The 20,212-nt window shown below is 36.3% G+C and overlaps 1 protein-coding gene across 16 annotated transcripts in view; it reads right to left on the bottom strand.

Moving 5' to 3' along the window:
• The window catches only part of TCF4 (transcription factor 4), a 338,925-nt gene that overhangs the window by 34,408 nt on the left and 284,305 nt on the right, over window positions 1–20,212 (bottom strand). For all 16 annotated transcript variants that reach the window (XM_039841005.1, XM_039841055.1, XM_039841027.1 and 13 more), the window contains 5 exons: window positions 18,459–18,564; window positions 14,809–14,942; window positions 8,964–9,096; window positions 1,551–1,618; window positions 300–378 (listed from right to left, as the gene is read on the bottom strand). In XM_039841005.1, coding sequence (XP_039696939.1) covers window positions 300–378; window positions 1,551–1,618; window positions 8,964–9,096; window positions 14,809–14,942; window positions 18,459–18,564 — 520 coding nt within the window. The remainder of the gene's footprint in view (window positions 1–299; window positions 379–1,550; window positions 1,619–8,963; window positions 9,097–14,808; window positions 14,943–18,458; window positions 18,565–20,212) is intronic.

The following is a 20,212-nucleotide window of genomic DNA, read 5'->3' as shown; positions in this document are numbered from 1 at the left end:
ATAGTCTTTACTTATGACTATATTTACTACCTATTGGAGTATGTTATTCTATTAAGTACCTTCTACAGAGCTAGGAAAAGTTTAAGGACAAAGTTTTCCATTTGCCTATGTATTCTAAAAACATCTAATTTTTAAGAAAACTTTTGGGTATAAATGACTATACTGAGAGACAGGGCAGTCTGTCTCTCCCACTCCTTTCTATCTGTTTGGGAATATTATGTTTTGAGCTCTGAGGAAGAGTGAGGGGACACGGTTTAACCCAGCGGCACTGCGGTGGAGTGCGGGGTAAGGCACAGTACCTGAGAGGGAAGGAGGAGAGCCAACGGGAGTTGAAGGGTTTGATGAAAAGCTGTTGTTGGTGTGATCTGGAGAATAGATCTTAAAACAGTGGGGAGAAAAGAAACAAACCCTCGTTATTAGGAACAATCGACAACTGTGTAAACTACGAAGTGTCAGTGCAATTCATTAAAAAAAAAAATTACGAGTTACAAAATACATTTAATAATCAACTATACTACTCATAATTACACAGTCTAAAATGAAAATCTTAACAATTACTTTAATTTTTCAAAATAAGAATTATTTTCATTATCAAGAATCATATAAGATAGTCGGAAAAGAAATGGACTACTGGAGGCCAGCAGACTTTAGTTCTAGTCCTTTCCTTCCCATTTCCTACGTGGCTGTGTGGCTGCGAGCAAGCCACAGAGATACCCACGACTTTCATCCCCCTCCACAAAACACGTCAGACAGTATCATCTCTAAGACTGTTGTCTAACTCCTTCCTCACTGTAAGTAAGGCATTTGATTCCAAGACATAAGAATGCCCAGATTAAATAAAAACTTTTACTTGGTCATGATGCTACCATAAATCAAACTTATTTTATGCTCCCAATGGTAAGGAAAAACCAACTGAGGAGACCAAGTGTCAGAGCAAGAAAATCTCCAATTAGATTCGCAAATGACCACGTTTAGCTTTTGGGGACAACACCAGGTATACTTCCTCAGACAAAAAAGATGTGTCACGTGTTTCACTAGTGAGCATGCAGGAAATGTTCAGTTGTAGCCTCTCGGCAGTGGGCAGGCAAAGCGGAGAAGCTGAGTCTCCAAGTCCCCAAATATGTGACAAATTCTCATGGACCCCAGTAATGGCCTTTTTTTAAAAAAATGACTTTTCCAATGTGTTTTAGAATAGCCCCTAGCAAAAGTCAGTCTTAGTTGGCCAATGAGCACTCATATGACCTTAGAGAAAAATAAGAAATCATGATAGAAAATCTATACAGCTAAAGGCCCTGAGAATACCCACAAATCCATTACTGAAGACCACTTAGCACCATTAAGAGGAGACAAGAAGGAAGAGACCAGCCATGCCCTGGAAGCTTCAGAGCTTTCTCCTCAAATTTCCCAATGATCATTATGCAAGAAAGTTAGCATTTCCAAAAATCAAAGCTATTTGCCATTCATTTCCTAAAATTTCAAATGTCCACTTGTGATTAAAGTTCAGCCTTCTACAGTGGTACATGTGAAGTCCAAAGTCAATATTTCCTCACCGAAGCAAGTGCTTTCCCCAGAGCATCTCCGGTCTGGGAGCTGCCTGCTGCCCCGCTTCCTCTATTTGCTGCAAAAACAAAAGGCAGAATATGAAAAACCAGGCAGTGAGAAGTCTAACGATTTTCTATTCCTGGTCCATTTACTCACAATTTAATTGCATTTTTAATGCTAATTACAACACATTAATCTTTAATTAGCATTAATTTGTTTGCTGAGGTAGATGTCAAATATATTCCTGCTACATTTTTTACAGATAAAATATAAACCTGACACCTTGGTTTAAAGACAGTGTTTTAGATGCCGTTACCTTCCCACTTACTACTTATGAGTAGCTGGTGGTGAATGGTAGTTTACTGCTAGGTACGCAGTAGTTTCAGGCCTCTGACGTCCTCAGAGTTTGGCTTTTCTTTATATTTTAGTCGATTAAATTATCCTCACAAATAATGATATATGCAAAAAGAGGTTCTCTCAGTGTTCCACAGTGAACAAAAATGTTTAAAAAAATCTATAAGAGGCCTGGCTTCCTAGGAAAGAACATGTTTTTAATATTTTAAATAACATACATTTTCCACATATTTAAGTCTGTGTCCACATTTAAAAAATCTGAACAGTTAGGCTACTAAAAGTCAATATGGTCTCCAATTCCAGAGATAAAAAAAAAACAAAAACAGTCTACATAATCATGAAGCTATCTCTATCATCTTAAACGCTGGTATTTTTAGCTACAAAATAAATGAACAAAGAATACTATTAATAAAAAAGATACAGATTCTAGTATATAACTCAAAGCCAGCTCTATTTAGCAAGTATCTTTAGAAGGTAATTTGCCTTTATAAAATGGTACAATTAGTGTTCTTTTGAGGTCTTCAGTATCAATACAATGCCTATGACATTCGGTTAGTTAAATTGATTAAGGCCTTGACAGTAACAAATTGACATAGTATTTAAATAAAACTCATTAAACTCTAGGGGAAGATACTTTTCAATATTTTGTGAAATAAGAAAAAGAACTCTTGAATCCACTGACTAATCCAAGCAAAACTTTATTGCACAATTAAGTTTTAAAAATTCCCAGCCTTATCCTTGGCCCAAGAGAGCAGCCCTTCTGGCAAATGTGTCACCCTCAGCTTCCAGATCTATAAAATGGAGTCATGACTGGATCTCAAGTGGTCAAATTCTCTGCTTCTCTAGGTTATAATTCCACTCTCTTGATCTCTGCTTAGTGTAGTTAAATTATGCTTGTTATCTTCACATATTTACATGTTGGGTACGTCAGTTAGACAATTTTTCGGATGTGTGCTTTATTTGGTTAACAAAACCCACACCCATACTCATGTGTTAATTACTAAAACTGAAAGAACACTGGTATGTGATCAAAAGAACAAAATCATCTTCTGACAAAACAAACTTATTCTTGTTCATACTACAAGTTCATATTCACAACTTATCGGTTATCAGTACTAAGGATTATTTGTATAAGGAAATTCTTTGAAAACGAGGGTCTGATATCATACATTGAGGTAGTGGAAAGAACTCACAGATATTAACAGTATTAGAAATATATTTAATATAAGATAAGAGAAATATCTGGTGTGAAAATATTACTGCATTAAGGAGTTTTTTTTTTTTAAATAAATACAATTCTAAAGAGAAAATAATACGGATTTTAAAAACAGAGAGCATTAACATTTTTCAGCATGTATTACCATGGTACTTGGGAATAATTATATATATATAATATATATATATATTTTTTTTCCTAGAAGAAATGTTAACATATATACCTAAAAGTGAGATTTACTAGTCAAAATAATTTGTGATATCTGCTTGATTAGAAAATAGACTTTTATGAAATGAAAGTTCAGAGTCACACTGGAAAAAATATATTATCTAACAAAGACCTAAAACCCAAATAGGACAAGTTATTGCTTCAATTACAGATAAAGTTGGCTATCGTAGTAGCTTTCAGAAAATTAATTCTTTAATAAGCATTTAAAAAAATTTTTTTGTGAAACCAAATAATTGAAAACTAATAGAACTATTTTAGGAATATTTAAGAAGTAAATTATATATAGCATGAATATCACTTTCTAAGAGGCAAGATATGATAATTATGACTACTTTCTACTTTCGTTCTATACCTTTCTAACTAAACTTTCTGTTAAGTGCCTGTTTTATAAAGGAAGATATTAAAACTCAGGAAGTAGAACAAAAAATAGAATCAATGCCTTACCTCATGTTGCCATGAAAATGATTCAGAAAACTACAAAGGCTACTCATGGAAGCCACTGATAAGAACAGACGATTTTTTACCACGAAGGCATGCTACCTTACAGCAGCTGGAGAGCCAAACCCAAGGGCTTAAATTTCAAAGCAGTTTATTGGGGCCAGTTTGCCCTTTCGCTTGGAATGCCTTTTGTTCTGTTCCAGTAAATGCTGGAGAAGACACATTTTCAAAGTCCTTGAACACGTTAAGCTACATGGGTCCTTCTGTTAAAGAGTTTCTTTTTATTTGGGTGACTGATATGTCAAAGCATATAAATAATCAGAACGTAAATATATTATTAATTCCCAAATGGCATAATTTCTTTTATATTGAGTAATGGGTCATGTTTAATAAAACACACTTCTAATTAAAATTTGTGCTCAGCAAATCCACCTTTTTGGCTTTAATGTAACGGGGCTTGATTATTGCTCGAGGCTCTAATTTTTACCAATCTGTATTATTAGAAATTACCCAAAGGCCCATATAGCAGAAATACAGACAAAAATTATTGCCTTTATCTGGCAAAGACTGAGTCGATTTCTAGTTATTTTGCTCTAATCGATTTTTCTTGCTCAAGAAAAAAAATAATCGGTTTCTAAGCAGAGCAGTAACATAAATATGAGTGGAAGATGAGCAGTTGTTAAGAGGAACTGTAATTTTGTAGGAGGATTTGACACTGCCAGCCACCCAAGCATTGTTCAGATGGCTTGAACACAGGTGCTGTTGCTTGCTGGCTAGAAGGAGCAGAGAGAAGGGTTTGGCATCTTTGGCTACGTGTTGGACCACCCTTGGACTCAGTCTCAGCTTCGGGGAAATGGCAATTCCCATCAGAACACACCCTTAACAAAACACCAGGTTGAGTGGTGCCTGGGGATCCACCACTGAAAATCAGAATTTGGAAAATGAGTTACCTCTTTACTGCACAGCCATAACCTCAAGCCTGGGAACATCATGGAGACGTAAAAGGAATAACAAGTGTAATTCATAGTGTAGCTTACTGTTTTCCATTGGTGGTGTTTGTAACGGGGATGCCATGACACTGCTGGATAAAATTCATATACTCTCATACTCTGTGCCTATTCACCACTCAACTGTATTTGGAAGCTCGAGATTCTTATGAAAGACAACGTGAATCTTATGTGATTACTCCAATAATAAAATGACTGTGAAACCAAGTCCTCAAGGGGAAATGGACATGTTTCTACCAGAAAAGCCACATACTAAAATGCATCATGTCATAGAAACATGTCATTAGAAGTGAAAGTTGTAAGCCAGATTAATTCATGAACCAGATAGATATTCTAGGGTAATCTTTTGCATATGTTGTATTAAATCAATCTTGGTAGTCTGTTCCTTCAACACTGTTTGGTTTGAGGTTTAAAAATACGGGAAATGCCATGTATAAAAAGCCAAAAGCCAGCCAGTTAAAGACTAATAAACCAATAATAGTTATTACAACCATTATGTTGGTCATATTCTCAGTATCCTCTGAGGAGAAGAAAGGTATGTAGCTCCAACTACATGAGACCACACCTTGGTAAAGTACACAGATGGCATCTCCCAGTGGGGAACTGGGGCACTTGTGTCCTTGAGCAGTCTCAGGGACTTGCTTGTGTTCTGGTAGACAGTCCTCTCAATCGTTTTGACCAGGAAGAGCTTTTGGATATTGCAGATAGGAAGGAAGTATCTGTAGACAGCAAAAGTATATATAGCTACTATCCTCTAGACATTTCTTTCCTCTACAACTGGTATCTAGTAACTTATTACACTTCCTTCTCTGTATGCAAGCTCAGTCAGAAGCAGAGGCACTGGACTGTATTGCTTTTCAGATATAGCTGGCATCATAACACTGGAAGAGTTTTAAAAATAAAGTTTGAAGGGCTCCGATGATAGTAACTCCTGAAGCCTCCAGACTTAGCTTCTCTTCCTAAGTGGGTGCTACACCAGTTGAGGTATTATGCATCCGTGCTGTCCCCTCATGCATTATATTCCTATAACTCTAGGGTGCTTAAAAGACCCTTCCAATTCAGAAATGTCTAATGTAATCTTCAGAGTTTGCTGGCAAGGATTCAGAGAAAAATAGTAGACTATGTACCACGAATAAAATATTTCACTCTACGATTCTTTCAAAACTCCATGGATAAATGTGTCATTTAAAAAAATCCTGTCATTATGATCTGAGCAAGCTTTATCCTTTCTAAGGGTTTCTAAAAATTGGTATTGGACATTAGAGGGGAAAAACAAACAAAAGCCAAGAAACAATGGTTATTCCTCCAAACCAAATGCAACCCATCCAAGACCTCAATGAGCATCTTCCATCTCTGAGATTCAGAGGACAGAACCAGAGGCAAGGGAGCATGGTTCCAGAGAGGTGACCTTCTGATAGTCTCAGAACCTACACCTTACTCCACATGCATTCTGTTGTTCTATGATCAGTGCAGGGCAACTGCTGATCACCAGGAAGACAAATTATAACATGTAATTGAGAAATGGGACAATGACCTTTTGAACTGCAAAAGAAGCTTCCTAAGACATCAACGCTGTTTATGAAAAGATTGCACTGCCTTGCAACTTTACACCAAGAAAACTTGAAAAATGTGATGTCCATGTGTTAGTGCTTGAACCCCATTCTTACAGCATTAGTATTGCTTACAGTCATTTTCTACAGAATCATGTGTGTAATCTTAAACATGTGTCAGGCTATGTGTTCTCTATTTACCAATTATTTAATTAGCTCTGTTTGTTCTTTGCGATATAGGCAATGTAATATTTCTTTATTTCCTGCATTTCAGAATGAGTGAGTATATGCCAAATATTTTCAAAAGTCTACAGATGTATCCTATTAATCCATACTGTTTGTTAGGGAAGTATCACTAACAGAAGAGAATTCTTCTCTTCTTGTTATACAGACATGCTGCCATCCTGACTTCTACTGCACTCTGAAAATCAAGCCAAAATCTAAGAGAATTAAAATGCAAAGAAACGTGAGCTGTTCAGACACCATGCAGTACTAAAGCTGATTATCATACTTAAATTTTCCTCTGCATTTTAACTTAAGGAGGACACATTACTGGAATGTTCTCCTTTAGAGGAATCCTAAGGTAATAGCTGTATTTATGTAAGTTAATAAAGATCTGTTCCTCCAAAAAGCTGAGTTACCATGACTACTTATTTCCTAGACCCTCCCTGCTCCTGTGGTCTGTAATGAGTTAAGTCCATCTTTGCTATGTAGTGGAGCCCACTAGTATGTAGAAGTCGCTGTACCCCCACTCTGCCCAGAACAAATGAAGGAGAGTACACATTCTTTTTCATCTACAAGCTAACGATGAGCCAACCACCTTAACTAAAGCAAACCTCATGCTCGGTAAGTCTCGGGGCAATGCTGACCACATCTCATGGAAGACGATTATGCCGTCTCATAATACCTCTTTCTTCCCAAGTCTAGAGCCTCTCTCTCAGGAAGACTCTTTCGCAAATCAAAACAAAAAAAAAATTTTTTTCAAACAGTGCCTAAGTATGTTTTCCTCAACTCTAGCTTTTGTTCCACCTTTATACCTTCCTCAAAAAGAAAATTACTCAAACCACAAGTAGACAGGAAATCTGCCATGTAAGAGGATGAATGACCGGTCACCTTTCTTTATAACTCGACCTCATGACTGCGGAAAGGGGCTTTCCATGCACCAGACCACATTGAAGTGAAATATGCTTTTCTCACTCTTTCAGTTCTGCACTTCTTTCTTTCTTCTTGTTTTTCTAATCTGCTAAATCTGCATTGATAGCTAACAAAACTTCCCTATGTGACCTCTGTCCACAGCCCTCCAAGGTCAAACCGAAGCAACCCATTTGTAGAAACTCTGTTATGAAAAGTTCCAAAAATGGGAACTGTTTCCTAAATTTGCTTCCTAATGAGACATGATAGCAAAGAATTGCTAGATGGCTCATCTCAAGGGTGAAATATATTACTGAATAAGCAGGGAGTATATTATTTAGGCAGAATTATATTTGTAACATTTCAAAACACATTTCTTTTTCATCAAAAACTCTCCCACATAAGTGATTCATACTACTTCCACAGTTCTATAGACAAAAGAAAATGAAAAAAAAACTACAAATAGCTAAGAGGAATAAGCAGGATTATTCTATCACACATTCTTCTCCCTAACTTATTGTGTGTTCTTATCACACTACCCGCTGGAAGTCATCCTAAGGCCCAGCAAGGTGTGGGTTTGAGCCAGAACCAGAGTAGTGGCGACTGGTGAAGTCTGAGGTTTTAATAAAACCCTGGAGCATCAGGCTTTGTTGCTCATCTGAATTACGGGCAAGATCGTCAGAGGCCAAATTAGAAGAGGGTGCCTGCCTCCTCCCAGCCTGAACTCTTTCTTCCCTGGGCAGCCAGACAGCCTGCCAACTCTTTCTTCCTGGCGAATGTGGTGTCCTTGGGAAAGAACCATAATGGACAGCATGAAAAGTGAGAGGATGATGACAGCTCAGTTCATTTGGCAGCAGCACTCTGCTTGGGCCTTCACTTGCTTAGTATTTTGCTTGATAAAAAGCAGCAAATGACTTCTGGCCCACAGACGCCTAGCCATCTCCTCTCCTGTAGGTGAACAAACACTTCTTCTCCCTGGAAGGACTCCACAAGGCCGCGTTCTTCAGAAGGTGAAGCTCCGCTAGTCATTACTACTCATCCGTGAATTTCTCATAAACCAGTCTTCAGAAGACCGTGGCATGTCATAGCCAAGAGCATAGCACAGTGACTGAATTTGGGAAGTGGTCAATAACTACTTTTAAGAGCTGTAATACCCTCTATCTCATTAGTCTCCAAAGGTTTATCTTATTAAAGTTCATTTTGCTTGCTGTTTGAGAGTAGGAGAAACAAGACGGTTTTGGCCTTTTTAAAACCTTGTTCAATCTAACGACTGACAGTACACAAAAGTAGCCAAATTTCAGTTTCTTGTGGGGAAAAAAAAAGTAATTATGATCAAGCCAATGACTATTTCTGTTTGGTTCATTTGTTTGTTCATTCGGTTATGTGACAAATATTCATTGCCTAACTGCTGTTCAAGAATAAGGGGAAAAAGAGGTCTTTCATGATTAAATCCTGGCATTGATTGTCGGCAGCAGAACTGGCATTTCCAAGACTCACCCATTATACTGTCTGTCCCATTGGCAGGAGGTGTACAGGAAGAGGTGCTGTAATGGTTGGTACCACTACGGTGGAAAGTGGACATTGGAGGAAGGCTGGAATTGATGTCTGCTGAAGAGTGTGATGGATAGCTCTGTAGCAAGAAGCAGAAAAAGGAGGCCGTATTCAACCATAAAATATTTAGTGGGTAAGTTTTCTAATCCTTCTTTCAGAACTCTTCATTTTGTAAGGGAGAAAGCCATTAGAATTTCAAGATATCCAAGAATACATCACGCTTAGATCTGACAGATTTCATTTTTCAAATAATAAAATACAAGGCACATAGTTGGTTGGAGTTTGCATCAAACGCAGAGGAATATAATGGCAATATACGACACTGAGAAATGATCACAATCTCTGAATATAAAAATTACTGCTTAAAAGCATCCGTATGATTTCAGCAGCATAAAAGAGCATTGCCATTTTTTATTTTTATTTTTTGGTATAGCTTATTGATCGAGTAAGAAAGATTCCAAGATATAATAAATAAAACAATGTCGTGACCCACAGTTTTACATTACATTTCATCTGACCTTCTGGACACAAAATGGCAAAGAGAAACGAACCAGTCTCAGATCTTCTTCCTACCAAACTGGATCATTGTTCTGAACTCCAGCAAGAACAAAATGGTAAATGAAAAATTTTTAAAGTTCTAATGATTACATACCTCACCAAAGTATCAATATGTAAAGCTTTAACTCAATGACTATATTGAATTAAACTGGAACAAATGAACTGAGAATGACTATTTGATTTCTTTCTTTACAGGTCCTATCCATTAGCAAGTTACATATAGGTGACCGTGAAAGAGGAACATCATCTTTATAGAATCATGTGGTTTTAAGGCTTGGCTTTGAGCTCGATTATTATACCAGTTGTCCAAATAAGTTGCTTTTCTTGGGGTATATCACAGTGCCTGTAAAGTGACACTTTAGGAGTTACCCACCCATCTGCTTAGGAGACACAGTAATTTATAGAAAGACATCAAGCTATTTTCCTGTTCAAGATAATAATAGGCTTTAAAAGGTGTTCTCGTAGGCATTTGAATGTGTTAGAAACATGTAAAGAAAAAATATTTAAGCTAAAATATACTTTTTCCTTACATGTAATATATTAATGGCCTATGGATATCTATTATATTATTATTGGAGAATCTGTTAACATTGTTCAGTAGAAAATTGAGATTGAATATGATGCTGACAGTCAGAGGTGCTTTAAGCCCAAGCATCCATTCACAAGAAGTAAAACTCTGGTGTCTTGGTACTTTCTTTTATCTTGAGAGGCCCATCTCAGGTTCTATCTCTTTCATGATGATTCCTTACTATTCTAACTCTTCTAAGATCTCTTCTCTCTGAATCTCTAATGAACTTACATCCTGTACTCTGCCATTTAACACTTAATTATATGCCGCTTTTCACTGCTTTCTCCTTCAAGTGCACTTCCATCTATATGGTAAACTCTTCAAAGAGAGGGAATAGAGCTTATACCTCTGTATCCACAACTTACAGCTGAGTACTGAACACATAATTATCCTATATGTTCAATGAACAACTGTTATCAGTTAGTGTTTAATAAACAGTGGATTAAAATACTAGTTATTTGAAAGATAACTAAATGGCCTAGAAAATGAAACAACATTTCAGAGCTAGGTCGAACAATGCCATGCCTTTGAAAATATTACCTCTGTACAATCAAAATAGTCCAAATGAAAGGTCGACTTCAGTGAAAAAGTTGGCAGGATGTCCTTAAACCTTTCCCAGTTCCCAAGAATGTCTTTCAAACTTTTTAATTTCATGGACCTCTTTGCTTGACCAAAAAATTCTTTGGGCCACCTGTTAAACTCATTAGCTACTTTCAAAATACCCCAAGTAGTCCATGAAATTTTCTCCAAAGAAAGATAGAGTGGGTCTGTTCCATGGTACAGCTAGTCTGAAACTCTGAATAAGCCACAGAACACCAAACTTAGAAGAGACATTTCTGCTCAAGAGCTAAAGTCTATAATGAAGTGGAGAAAAAGAAACAGAATAAGGAAAAAGAAAACTAAAAGAAAAAGAGATAGTTTCAGTTGTGTTTTATGCTGAGTTTCTGAAGAACAGAGACTTTATAAATCAGTTCCCACTATGCAAATATCGAAACAGAGAAAAATTTTATGAAGAGTATTTAAATAACTATTAATAATTACAGAATGAGATAGGAAAAAGATAATTGCCTCAGTGATTATTTTTAGATTCCTTTAACTTGGTATAAAATAGGCATTAATTTACAATTTGACAAACAAAGGGTTAATACTGAGTTCAGAGACTAAAAAAAAAAAGAGTTCTTCCCCACAAGTTTTAATGGGGAAACCAATACAATCCACCTAAGTCAGTTATTTTTAGAGATTCATAGAAAATTAGATGCTGAAATCAATTAATGAGATTTATAACTAGATTATTTTACAAAGGAAAGTATCTTGAAAACTACTGTCACTCAAAGACATAATAAATACACCACAGGGGATATCAATGATATGTGAATAATGTTGTCTTTTAGAATATTTAGGGATCAACGATAAGAGGTCCCCTTGGCCTCTCTTAGTCCAGCTATTAATACTGTCTGCCCTCTTACCACACAGGGAAAAAGTGTTATGGCCTTACATACTAGCTATTTAATTATTTTTACTTATGATACCCAATGATAGTGTATTTGGAGTCTACTGACAAGAGTGTTGAAGTGTTTCCATTAGTGATGTTTTTATCAACCCATCGGTATTCAAAGGTTAGAAAATATAATAATTGGTAGCACATACTAAGAATAAAATCATGCTTTGGGTTAAGGCAGGGTTTCACAATCCTGGCACGACTGATCTTTTGTGCCAGATAATTCTTTGCTGGGCGGCGGGGGCGGGGTGGGGGGGGGAGGTTCTCTGGTGCACTGCAGTATTTTTACCAGCATCCTTGGCCTCTGTACACTAGATTCCAGTATCAAGTACCACCTCCTCGCCCTGCGTGTAACATCCAAAAACGTCTCCAGACATTTCCAAATGTTCCCCGACAGGCAAAATCATAACTAGTTTAGAATCACTGGGGTAAAGGTTTATGTTATGAAAAATAAAAGACAACAGAACTTCCTTTATATTAAAATTCCAGACTCTCAGAACTACTTCACCTATTTCACTCTGTGGTGCAAAGACCATGTCTGAACCATGCCAGACGACAAAGACTCTATCCTTTTTCTAAAAAAAAACAACACTGCCAAGTCATTCCAAAGCTTAATGACAAACTCCACTCTTCTGAGTGGCTTTGCATGTGTATCTGTGACACAGCAGTGATTGTGTTGTAGAGGTTGAAACTGTAAAGGGAATTTGAAGAATCAAAACTGGTGACTTGACAGCTGTTACTGAAATGTATGGATTATGCGTTTTATAATTACATATTCTTTTATAACACGATATCAAGTGATGATGACAATAATGTTTCTAACATGTTTTACCTTTAGAGATAATACTAATTTGGCCAAATAATACCCAAAATAATACAAGGAAAGCTCTCTTCTTTTTCGCAAACCATTCCTCTGTTCAGTATGGCACTGGCCAAAAGCTACATTTGAAAATTGTGAGGAATTAGCATTATTTTCAAGTGAAAGGACAATAAGTGCCTACTGTATACTTAAATTTTTCTCAATCAGTGTCAGATTTTTAAATGTCACTTTAGCAACAGATTTTTTGAATGGTTGGTTAAACACTGAAAATAACAATGATTTCTAGATATAATTCAACAGTTTCTCTATTGGTGAGAAAATTCATTAGGATACACAGCCAGAGACTTAATTCGTTTGGTAATTTTTAAAAACAAAACCCCTAATCTCTAAGATCTGCTAGGTAATCATGTTAAGAATGAAAACCTTGTGTTTTGGGATGGATAAATGACATTACAAATACAGCATCTGATTCGACCTACTGGATTACTCCTTCCATATTATCTTTCCTCCTGGTGGACAATGTCGTTTTGGTTCAGCAAAACTTTTTCAAAAAGGAATAATGTAGTTGGTTTACATTTTTTTGTGTGTGCATTGGAGCACTTTCATGATACACCCCCCCCATGCAGTGAATTTGATTGGGATAAAATCAAACCACCTAAACCAAAATTCTAGACCATAATAGGGAAAGAAAGAAGAAATACAGGAGGAAAAAAATAAATGTCAGATGGACAACTCTTAAAAGGACTGAAATTCCAACATACTAGTATAGTGCCAAAATCTTTTATGTGTAATCAAAACTTTCCTTGCTCATAGGACACATGTAGATTTGATCATGAGTTCCTTAGAGATGTGGAAAATGATGATGGAGAAATAAAAATGTTAGCCAAGAAGAAATTCCAGTGTAATAATAGTTGATATTTCTCTAAGCTTTCATTCTAATATCTCTAAGTAGGAGGTGAGAGAAGAGAAAATTTGAAAGTAAAACATCTGCTATTTACTGAAAATGTGCTGAAATTTGAGATAGTTTGTGATTTACACATTCAAACTTGGGAGATGATATAAAAAGGCTAATTCCGTCTCCATTACTTGTCTCTCATTAAAAGACAGGTTAATTGACCACACACTGTCTGTCACTAGGACTAAATAAATAGGTATTTTCAAGGGTTTCAGAACCCTTAACTTCTGGAATGATTTAGGTTGTTAGAATAAGATATACGTCACTTTTCTGTATTTCTAGTGGTTGAGCAAAGGAGAGGAAAGACCACAGAGATCTAGAAAGTATTATTTCCCAAAAAAGAAAAAAAGGGGCATTAGAAAAAAAAGAGGGGCAACTTTCAACATAAAGAGAAATTATATAAATACCACTAATGATAACTAGACATTTCATATCCTTTTACATTTGTAAGATTAAAGGTCCAGGAAAATTTTAAAGCTATATTATTTTATAAGAGACTGAGTCTCACTTATCTGCATCCCAAATCTAACTCATGATCTAGAAGTACTCTTTCCTCCATTAATGATAGACTTAAGTTCATTAAGTGAATTTGGGGCTGTGGTTGATTTGAGGCTAGGAAAACATCAGATGAATTGCTTCCTCTAGAATAAAGAGTAATACCAGGATGGATAAGTGTAGGGGATGGGCAGGGTGGGAACTTTAGTAGTAAAAAAAAAAAGGTAACGTGCTATAGCCCAGCAGTTTTCAACTAGAGTGAGGGGAAACAGTATCGGTGGGAGACTGGAGTGTGTGGAATTAAAGCTAAAATATGGAAAATTGCGGATCTGCTCTCCCATGATGACTGTTAACTGATGGGAGTGTAAAGAAAACATGATTTCCTTCCAGTGTGGCACAACAGGTCAAAGCTGCCACCACTGACAGAGCCAGTCAGGGAGAAATGGGAAGGCCCGTGGGTGAAGCATGTCACTTACCCTACTGACTGTCACTCTGCCCCCTGCAGCATATCCGTCAAACCACAGGTAGTAACAACAACAACAACAACAACAACAACAACAACAACAATAATGAAAATAATGTAGTGCCATAGCTGAATTCTGTGACTCAGATACAGTGTGTATTTATGTAACAAAGGAAGCTGAAATTATGATAAAGAAAACACAGAATAAAACACAATAAACTGAAGAACAATGACAAAGAGAGTCTGAAAAGGCTTACATAGGTGATCTGATTCAGCTACGTCCTTGATCACAAAAACAATACGACAGTAAGAGTAATGTGTGTATACCAATTCTGCATTCATTTACAGAGTCCTTGTGTACCTTCAGGAAAAGACAGAGGAAGAGATTTAATAACTAGCTGTTTTATCTCCCTTACCACTTAAATCTGCCTTACCAAACGTTCATGTGGATGCAGGCTACAGTAGCTGCTAGACTGTGGAATATGAGAAGAATTGCTCAACATTCCTCCGTAGCCAGGCTGATTCATCCCACTGGAGGAGCTCCAAGGGTCACTGCTGTGATGGCCATCTGTGAAAGACAAAGAAAACCATGACTTTTCTGAGGCATTCAGCCTTGCCTTATAGAATAGGATTTTTTCACATACTTGAAAATGACCGCCCTTTGTGTATTCATGTTTGTGTTGGTTAGCTGATTACATCAGAAGAGAGTCATCATTATTTTTTCCCCAATGTTATACTTACTGCCAAACAAATATAAACATTTAACATAGTAAAGTGTTCTTACTAAAAAATTCAACTCTAAAAGAACAACAGAACACATTTCTACATAGAATTATGTCAAGTCAGCAGGTAACTGACGCGAAAGGAAACATTTCTTAGAAGTCCTCTGGCTCATTTTTCTATGACAACTGACTAAAAAGTTCAATTGTTCCCAAATTTTGAAGTGAAAATAAAATATTTGAGACAACACAGAGTTGGCAAATGTCTAAGTTTAAAAAGCATATAAAGAAATAAGTAATAATAAAAAAGAACATCTTAGATTTAAAAGATTGGATTTCACTTTTGTAACATACACAGTAGACAGAAGTTGGAATTACATTGTGATATGTAGGAAAGAAGAGTCTCAAATATGTCATTCTGAGTTTTTCTTTTCTTTTTTAATTTTTGTTTTTTTGGCATATATTTACCCAGCTATCTTAAGCCTTCTTAGTAATTAAAGAGCACACACATATCGAAAGGTGGATATTCTGCCACAGTCAATATTGAATGCCTTTGGATTTTCAAAAAATTTGAGTTAAAGAGGTTTCAAATTATATGAAAATTATGTGAAGTATCTTTTAATATCAAGTTAATCTTTTGTTAATACCAGATTTAAAATATTCCTACAGATTCTTTTCATTCTCTTCTAGACTACTGGTCTAGAAGTTACTATTAGAGATTATTATTGTTTGCTTTAGGTTTCTCAAATTAAGGGGGTGGAGATGCAGTGAAGGATCTATGTTACTACTGGGTTCATTCAATTTTTCCTTCTTTCAATAGTTTAACAAAAATTATTGAGTGCCAGATATATACCAGGCCACCAGCTAGCAGTTAATTGTACGGCAAGTAGTGCTTCCTTGAAAATAAGATTATTTTATACATTGTATTTAATCAAGGTCTTTTGAAAATTTAGGCAACAGGCAAGTTAAATCTGACACTATATTTCACAAGGCTTTTTTTCATCTGAGATTTTAAACCCAGAAGTTAGAATTCAGAAAACTGGCACGGTTTCAGAATAGGGAGGAATAATCTATAGATTTCTTAAGGCCTATACAGCAAAATCATGCCTCTGATTTTGACAATTTAAGAACTGTAACTAGAAGATGGAAATTAAAAGTTAAAAATAAGAGGCTGCACAGTAGTAAGATTAAAATATGCCCCTGACAGTCTCTGAATATCTTTCATCTAAGCTGCATATTTCTTTAAGGCCTGAATTCTCAGGACACCATGTACCTCTCGTTGAAGGAAGCTGACGTGAAGGGGATCATCATGCACTGTTTCTGTGATTATAGTGTGAAAACACAGGGCTTTCAGAAGTTATTATTCATCTACTCTACATTTAGCCCTGAGACCGAGGAAGTTTAGATGTCCTTTTAAATTCAAACGCGAAGTTCAAGACCACTAACATTTCAAACAGATGACATTTATGACAAAAAAATTGAGAATATATATCATTGAACAAGAGTCTCTTGAAACATTTTGACAACATGAGGCACTATATGGAAATACATTTAGGATTTGTTAACACAGAACACTCTATTCAATGCAGACTTATAAAAATACATATTTTACATAAATTATGCTTTTCACAGTAAATTAATATTTATCACATCCCAAGATCTTGGCATAATGTTGTTTTGAAAGAATAGAATTAGATGTGTGCAAATTAATTGTGCTCATCATAAATGTCAACTCAAAAAAATTTTTTTTTTCTTTTTGGGTATTCATAGGCAGAAAAGCAAACTGGTTCCTCATACTTTGTGTGATGTGCTAGGGAGAACCTATTCCTTTAATCTAAGTGATCACCTTTGCAGTGTGCACAATTTAAGCAAGCCACCTTCCTGAAAGCAGACAGAATAAATCTATCCTTCTGTCAATTTTCCCAATAAAAATCTGCTTTGAGTGATGAATCCTTGAGTTCTGACTGGTAACAAAAGAGGGGAGCTGATGTCGAAGTGGCTGCTGTTTACAGCTGAAGGGGATAAGCCTTTTTTCCATGGCACAGAACGCACCCAAGTAACATAGCCCGTGTGTTCCTTTGAGAGCTACATCTAGGGCAGGTCGCAAAGATAATGGCTCCCTGTGAACACAAGCTCCCTTATGTGTTGAACAAATTTCCCTATTCATGAGAGACCCAATCGATTCAATTTTATAGATTTTCCATGAAATTTCACATACGAACTAACAACCTAAAAGAGCTAACACTCTGAATGGAAAGAAAATAAATCCCTTTTAATCAGAATGGTTTCGAGTGTGTCCACTGTAATCGAAGCGAGACACCAAGCTACTCCCCTGGTACCTGCTGCCCCCAGTGTGCTCCCCTTCCCATGACATGGCCCTTCCTGGAGTAGCACAAAGAAGGAAATTCTATGGCATTTCGCCAAGGGTACAAACAAGGTTTTCATAGTCAGGCAAAAAGAGTTAAAGTTCTGTATACTGGGTCAATTCTATATCTAAATTTCATAGGATCATCACATTTTGACAATAAGTGTTACAGGCACATCAGGGATGGAGCCTTAACTGCATCCTCCAAACCCGCTAGTCTGACAAGCAGTTGCTGTCATTTTAATCATCTTGGTCTTTTTCAAGAAGTAGAAAAGGGCTCTGATCTCAGCGGTAAGACTGTAAGCTCAGAGACCACATATCCGTGTATATTTAATTAAATATATAGGATAGTTATGGAGAATCAATATACTTTACCATTAAGCTGTAATTTTCTATACTTATCTGGGAAAAAAACTGGGGCTTGTACATGCTACATCAGTTAGCATGTTTGGATAAAGCTTTTGTTATGTAATGAAATATTCCAGTCTTTAGATAGGTCACTTCATCTATCCAGAGAGGGCTCTTGTTCCTACCTATAAAATAATAAGTGTTTGAAATTTTTATATGAAGTTAAACATAAGGACAAGTTATTCCCAAATGGCTAAATCTAAGATGCTCAAAATACACACCGAAACAAAATGCTTCTAAATGTATACATACATTCTTCTTAGGGAGCAAAGATGTCAAAATGATCAGTCATGGAGGACCGCCTCCCCCAAATGTGTCAGTTCTTAGTGAAGCAAACCAGTCTAATCTTAACTCATTATTGTTCAAGAGGCTTTAATTTAAAAAATAAGTCCTAGTAAAGTTTTAAATAATTTTATTTATTTTTAATGAGTGCAATTCCTAAGAAAAGAGCATGACCTTTCAGTATTCTATACTTGCCTAAAATTCTATTTCTTGCATATCAGTTCAGCAGGCCCTTGCCCCATATGCGACATGAAAAGACCTAAGGAGACTCTGCCCAGTGGGTTTCCCCTTAGGAGAGGCAGCATCTTACCTTGCATGAAGAAGGAGCTAGGGAAAGTGCTGGCTGCTGGTTTCGAGGAAGGGTAGCCTGGCGAGTCCCTATTGTAGTCGGCAGTGCTTGCTGATGGAGCATAAACCTGAGGAAGGAGAGCCAATTTAGTTTTGCTGGCTGCATTGACCAAAGCATCTCAAGGTCCATTACTTTAGAACAAGCAGGAAAATAGGAAATTTCTACCCTGTCCATTCTAAATCTGATGAAAATCTAGAAACACTGCTCCTTTCAGAACACAGAAAAACAAAAAAACAAATGAAAATGCTCAGTGTATTTGTGTGAATGGGAAACCAGGTATGATATTTTCCAGCCACAGGCAAGAATATTGTGAACTATGTCTAGTTATAAATATGTCATATAATTCTGATAGGATTGTCCTGGGAATCTAAGCACCCTTTAAAAAAAATAAACATGAAAGGTAAAAAGAGAAAAACATGCATCAAGCCTCTTCCTCTTCCTCTACTTTTCCATTAAAATTTTCACATTTAAGAGACAGATAAAGACAGAGACAGAGAAAATAAATGCACTATCCAGATCACAGAAAGTAACAAATATATCTTGGAATATTAAATTCCCATAGTGTCAGCTTTTTGCAGAGATGCGTGAAAAGGGCCATTAAAAGCCTGAATCTACAAAGACCACCAACACTCAGCGTATATACAGGAAGGGGTGGGGGTGCCCTCCTCTATAGTTCTTATTATAGTTGTACAGACAATAAACTTAAAAAGTGTGCCAAAATCCTAATTTACTTACATTTGTTTACTAATACTCATGAGACTTGAGGAAACAGTTTTTTATAAAAATAACCTGTGTATTTTCTTGTTGATGTTTCCTTTAAAGAAGGTAGCATAATAGAAAAGCATAAATTCATAAGGTATAGTTTAACTTTAATTGGTTTTCCCCTTGCCTTTTCTGCTAAATATAATTTTTTAATCCCCATTTTCTTTTGCTCCAAAAGTTCCTCTCTCCAGATGGTCGGAGAGACTGAAACACTGTCATCCTCTTGATGAAAATGGATACCCTCCCTGCCTCCATTTTGAAGCAGGCAGCGGCTCACAAAATTGGCAGTGAGCCTACAGTGATATTCACAGGTCACAGTAAAAGAGAAAGAAACCCACCAATAAAATGGCAACAGCAGGGTTACCAAAAAATAACTCCTCCCTCCCCCATTTTTTACAGTGCACATCAAATAAACACCCTAAGAAAAATTATATGATTACTCTCAGAACACCATGAATCAAAAACTAAGCATTAATACAAGGTTTAGGATTTCACAAAGGGTAGGTCCACCGAGACAGATGTGGGAAAATATGCACACACATATATACATCAAATAAATGCTACATATGCCCCACAGTGCCCTTGAAAATTGGGAAGTCCTAGAGATTGAACAAAATTAAAAACAAACCAGAAAAATCCATGCATACTTTAGAAAACAAAGATTTTTCCTGAGTCATGGAGGGATATATAACCTATATTTCATGGGATATATTTCATTTTATTTTTAAAAGTTTTTTTTTTTTCATATTTTAAATGTATGAAGCTATTGGCCTCTATTTCCAAAAGGCTTACAATAAGGGGGAAATTTTTTTCAAGCATCTTTAAGAAACAAAGAATAAAACTTAAGCCAGGAATCCCAAAACAAATCAACATTCTGTTCTGTCAAGGAAAACCCAGTATTTTCTTGAGAACTATACAACTAACAAACAGTTTGGGAAATACTACTACAATTT

Source organism: Pteropus medius, unplaced genomic scaffold (genome assembly GCF_902729225.1).
Source record: "Pteropus medius unplaced genomic scaffold, Ma_sr-lr_union100, whole genome shotgun sequence".
NCBI classification, from domain to species: Eukaryota; Metazoa; Chordata; class Mammalia; order Chiroptera; family Pteropodidae; genus Pteropus; species Pteropus medius.
Note: the sequence above shows the minus strand (reverse complement) of the source record. Positions and strands in the feature narration are given on the sequence as shown.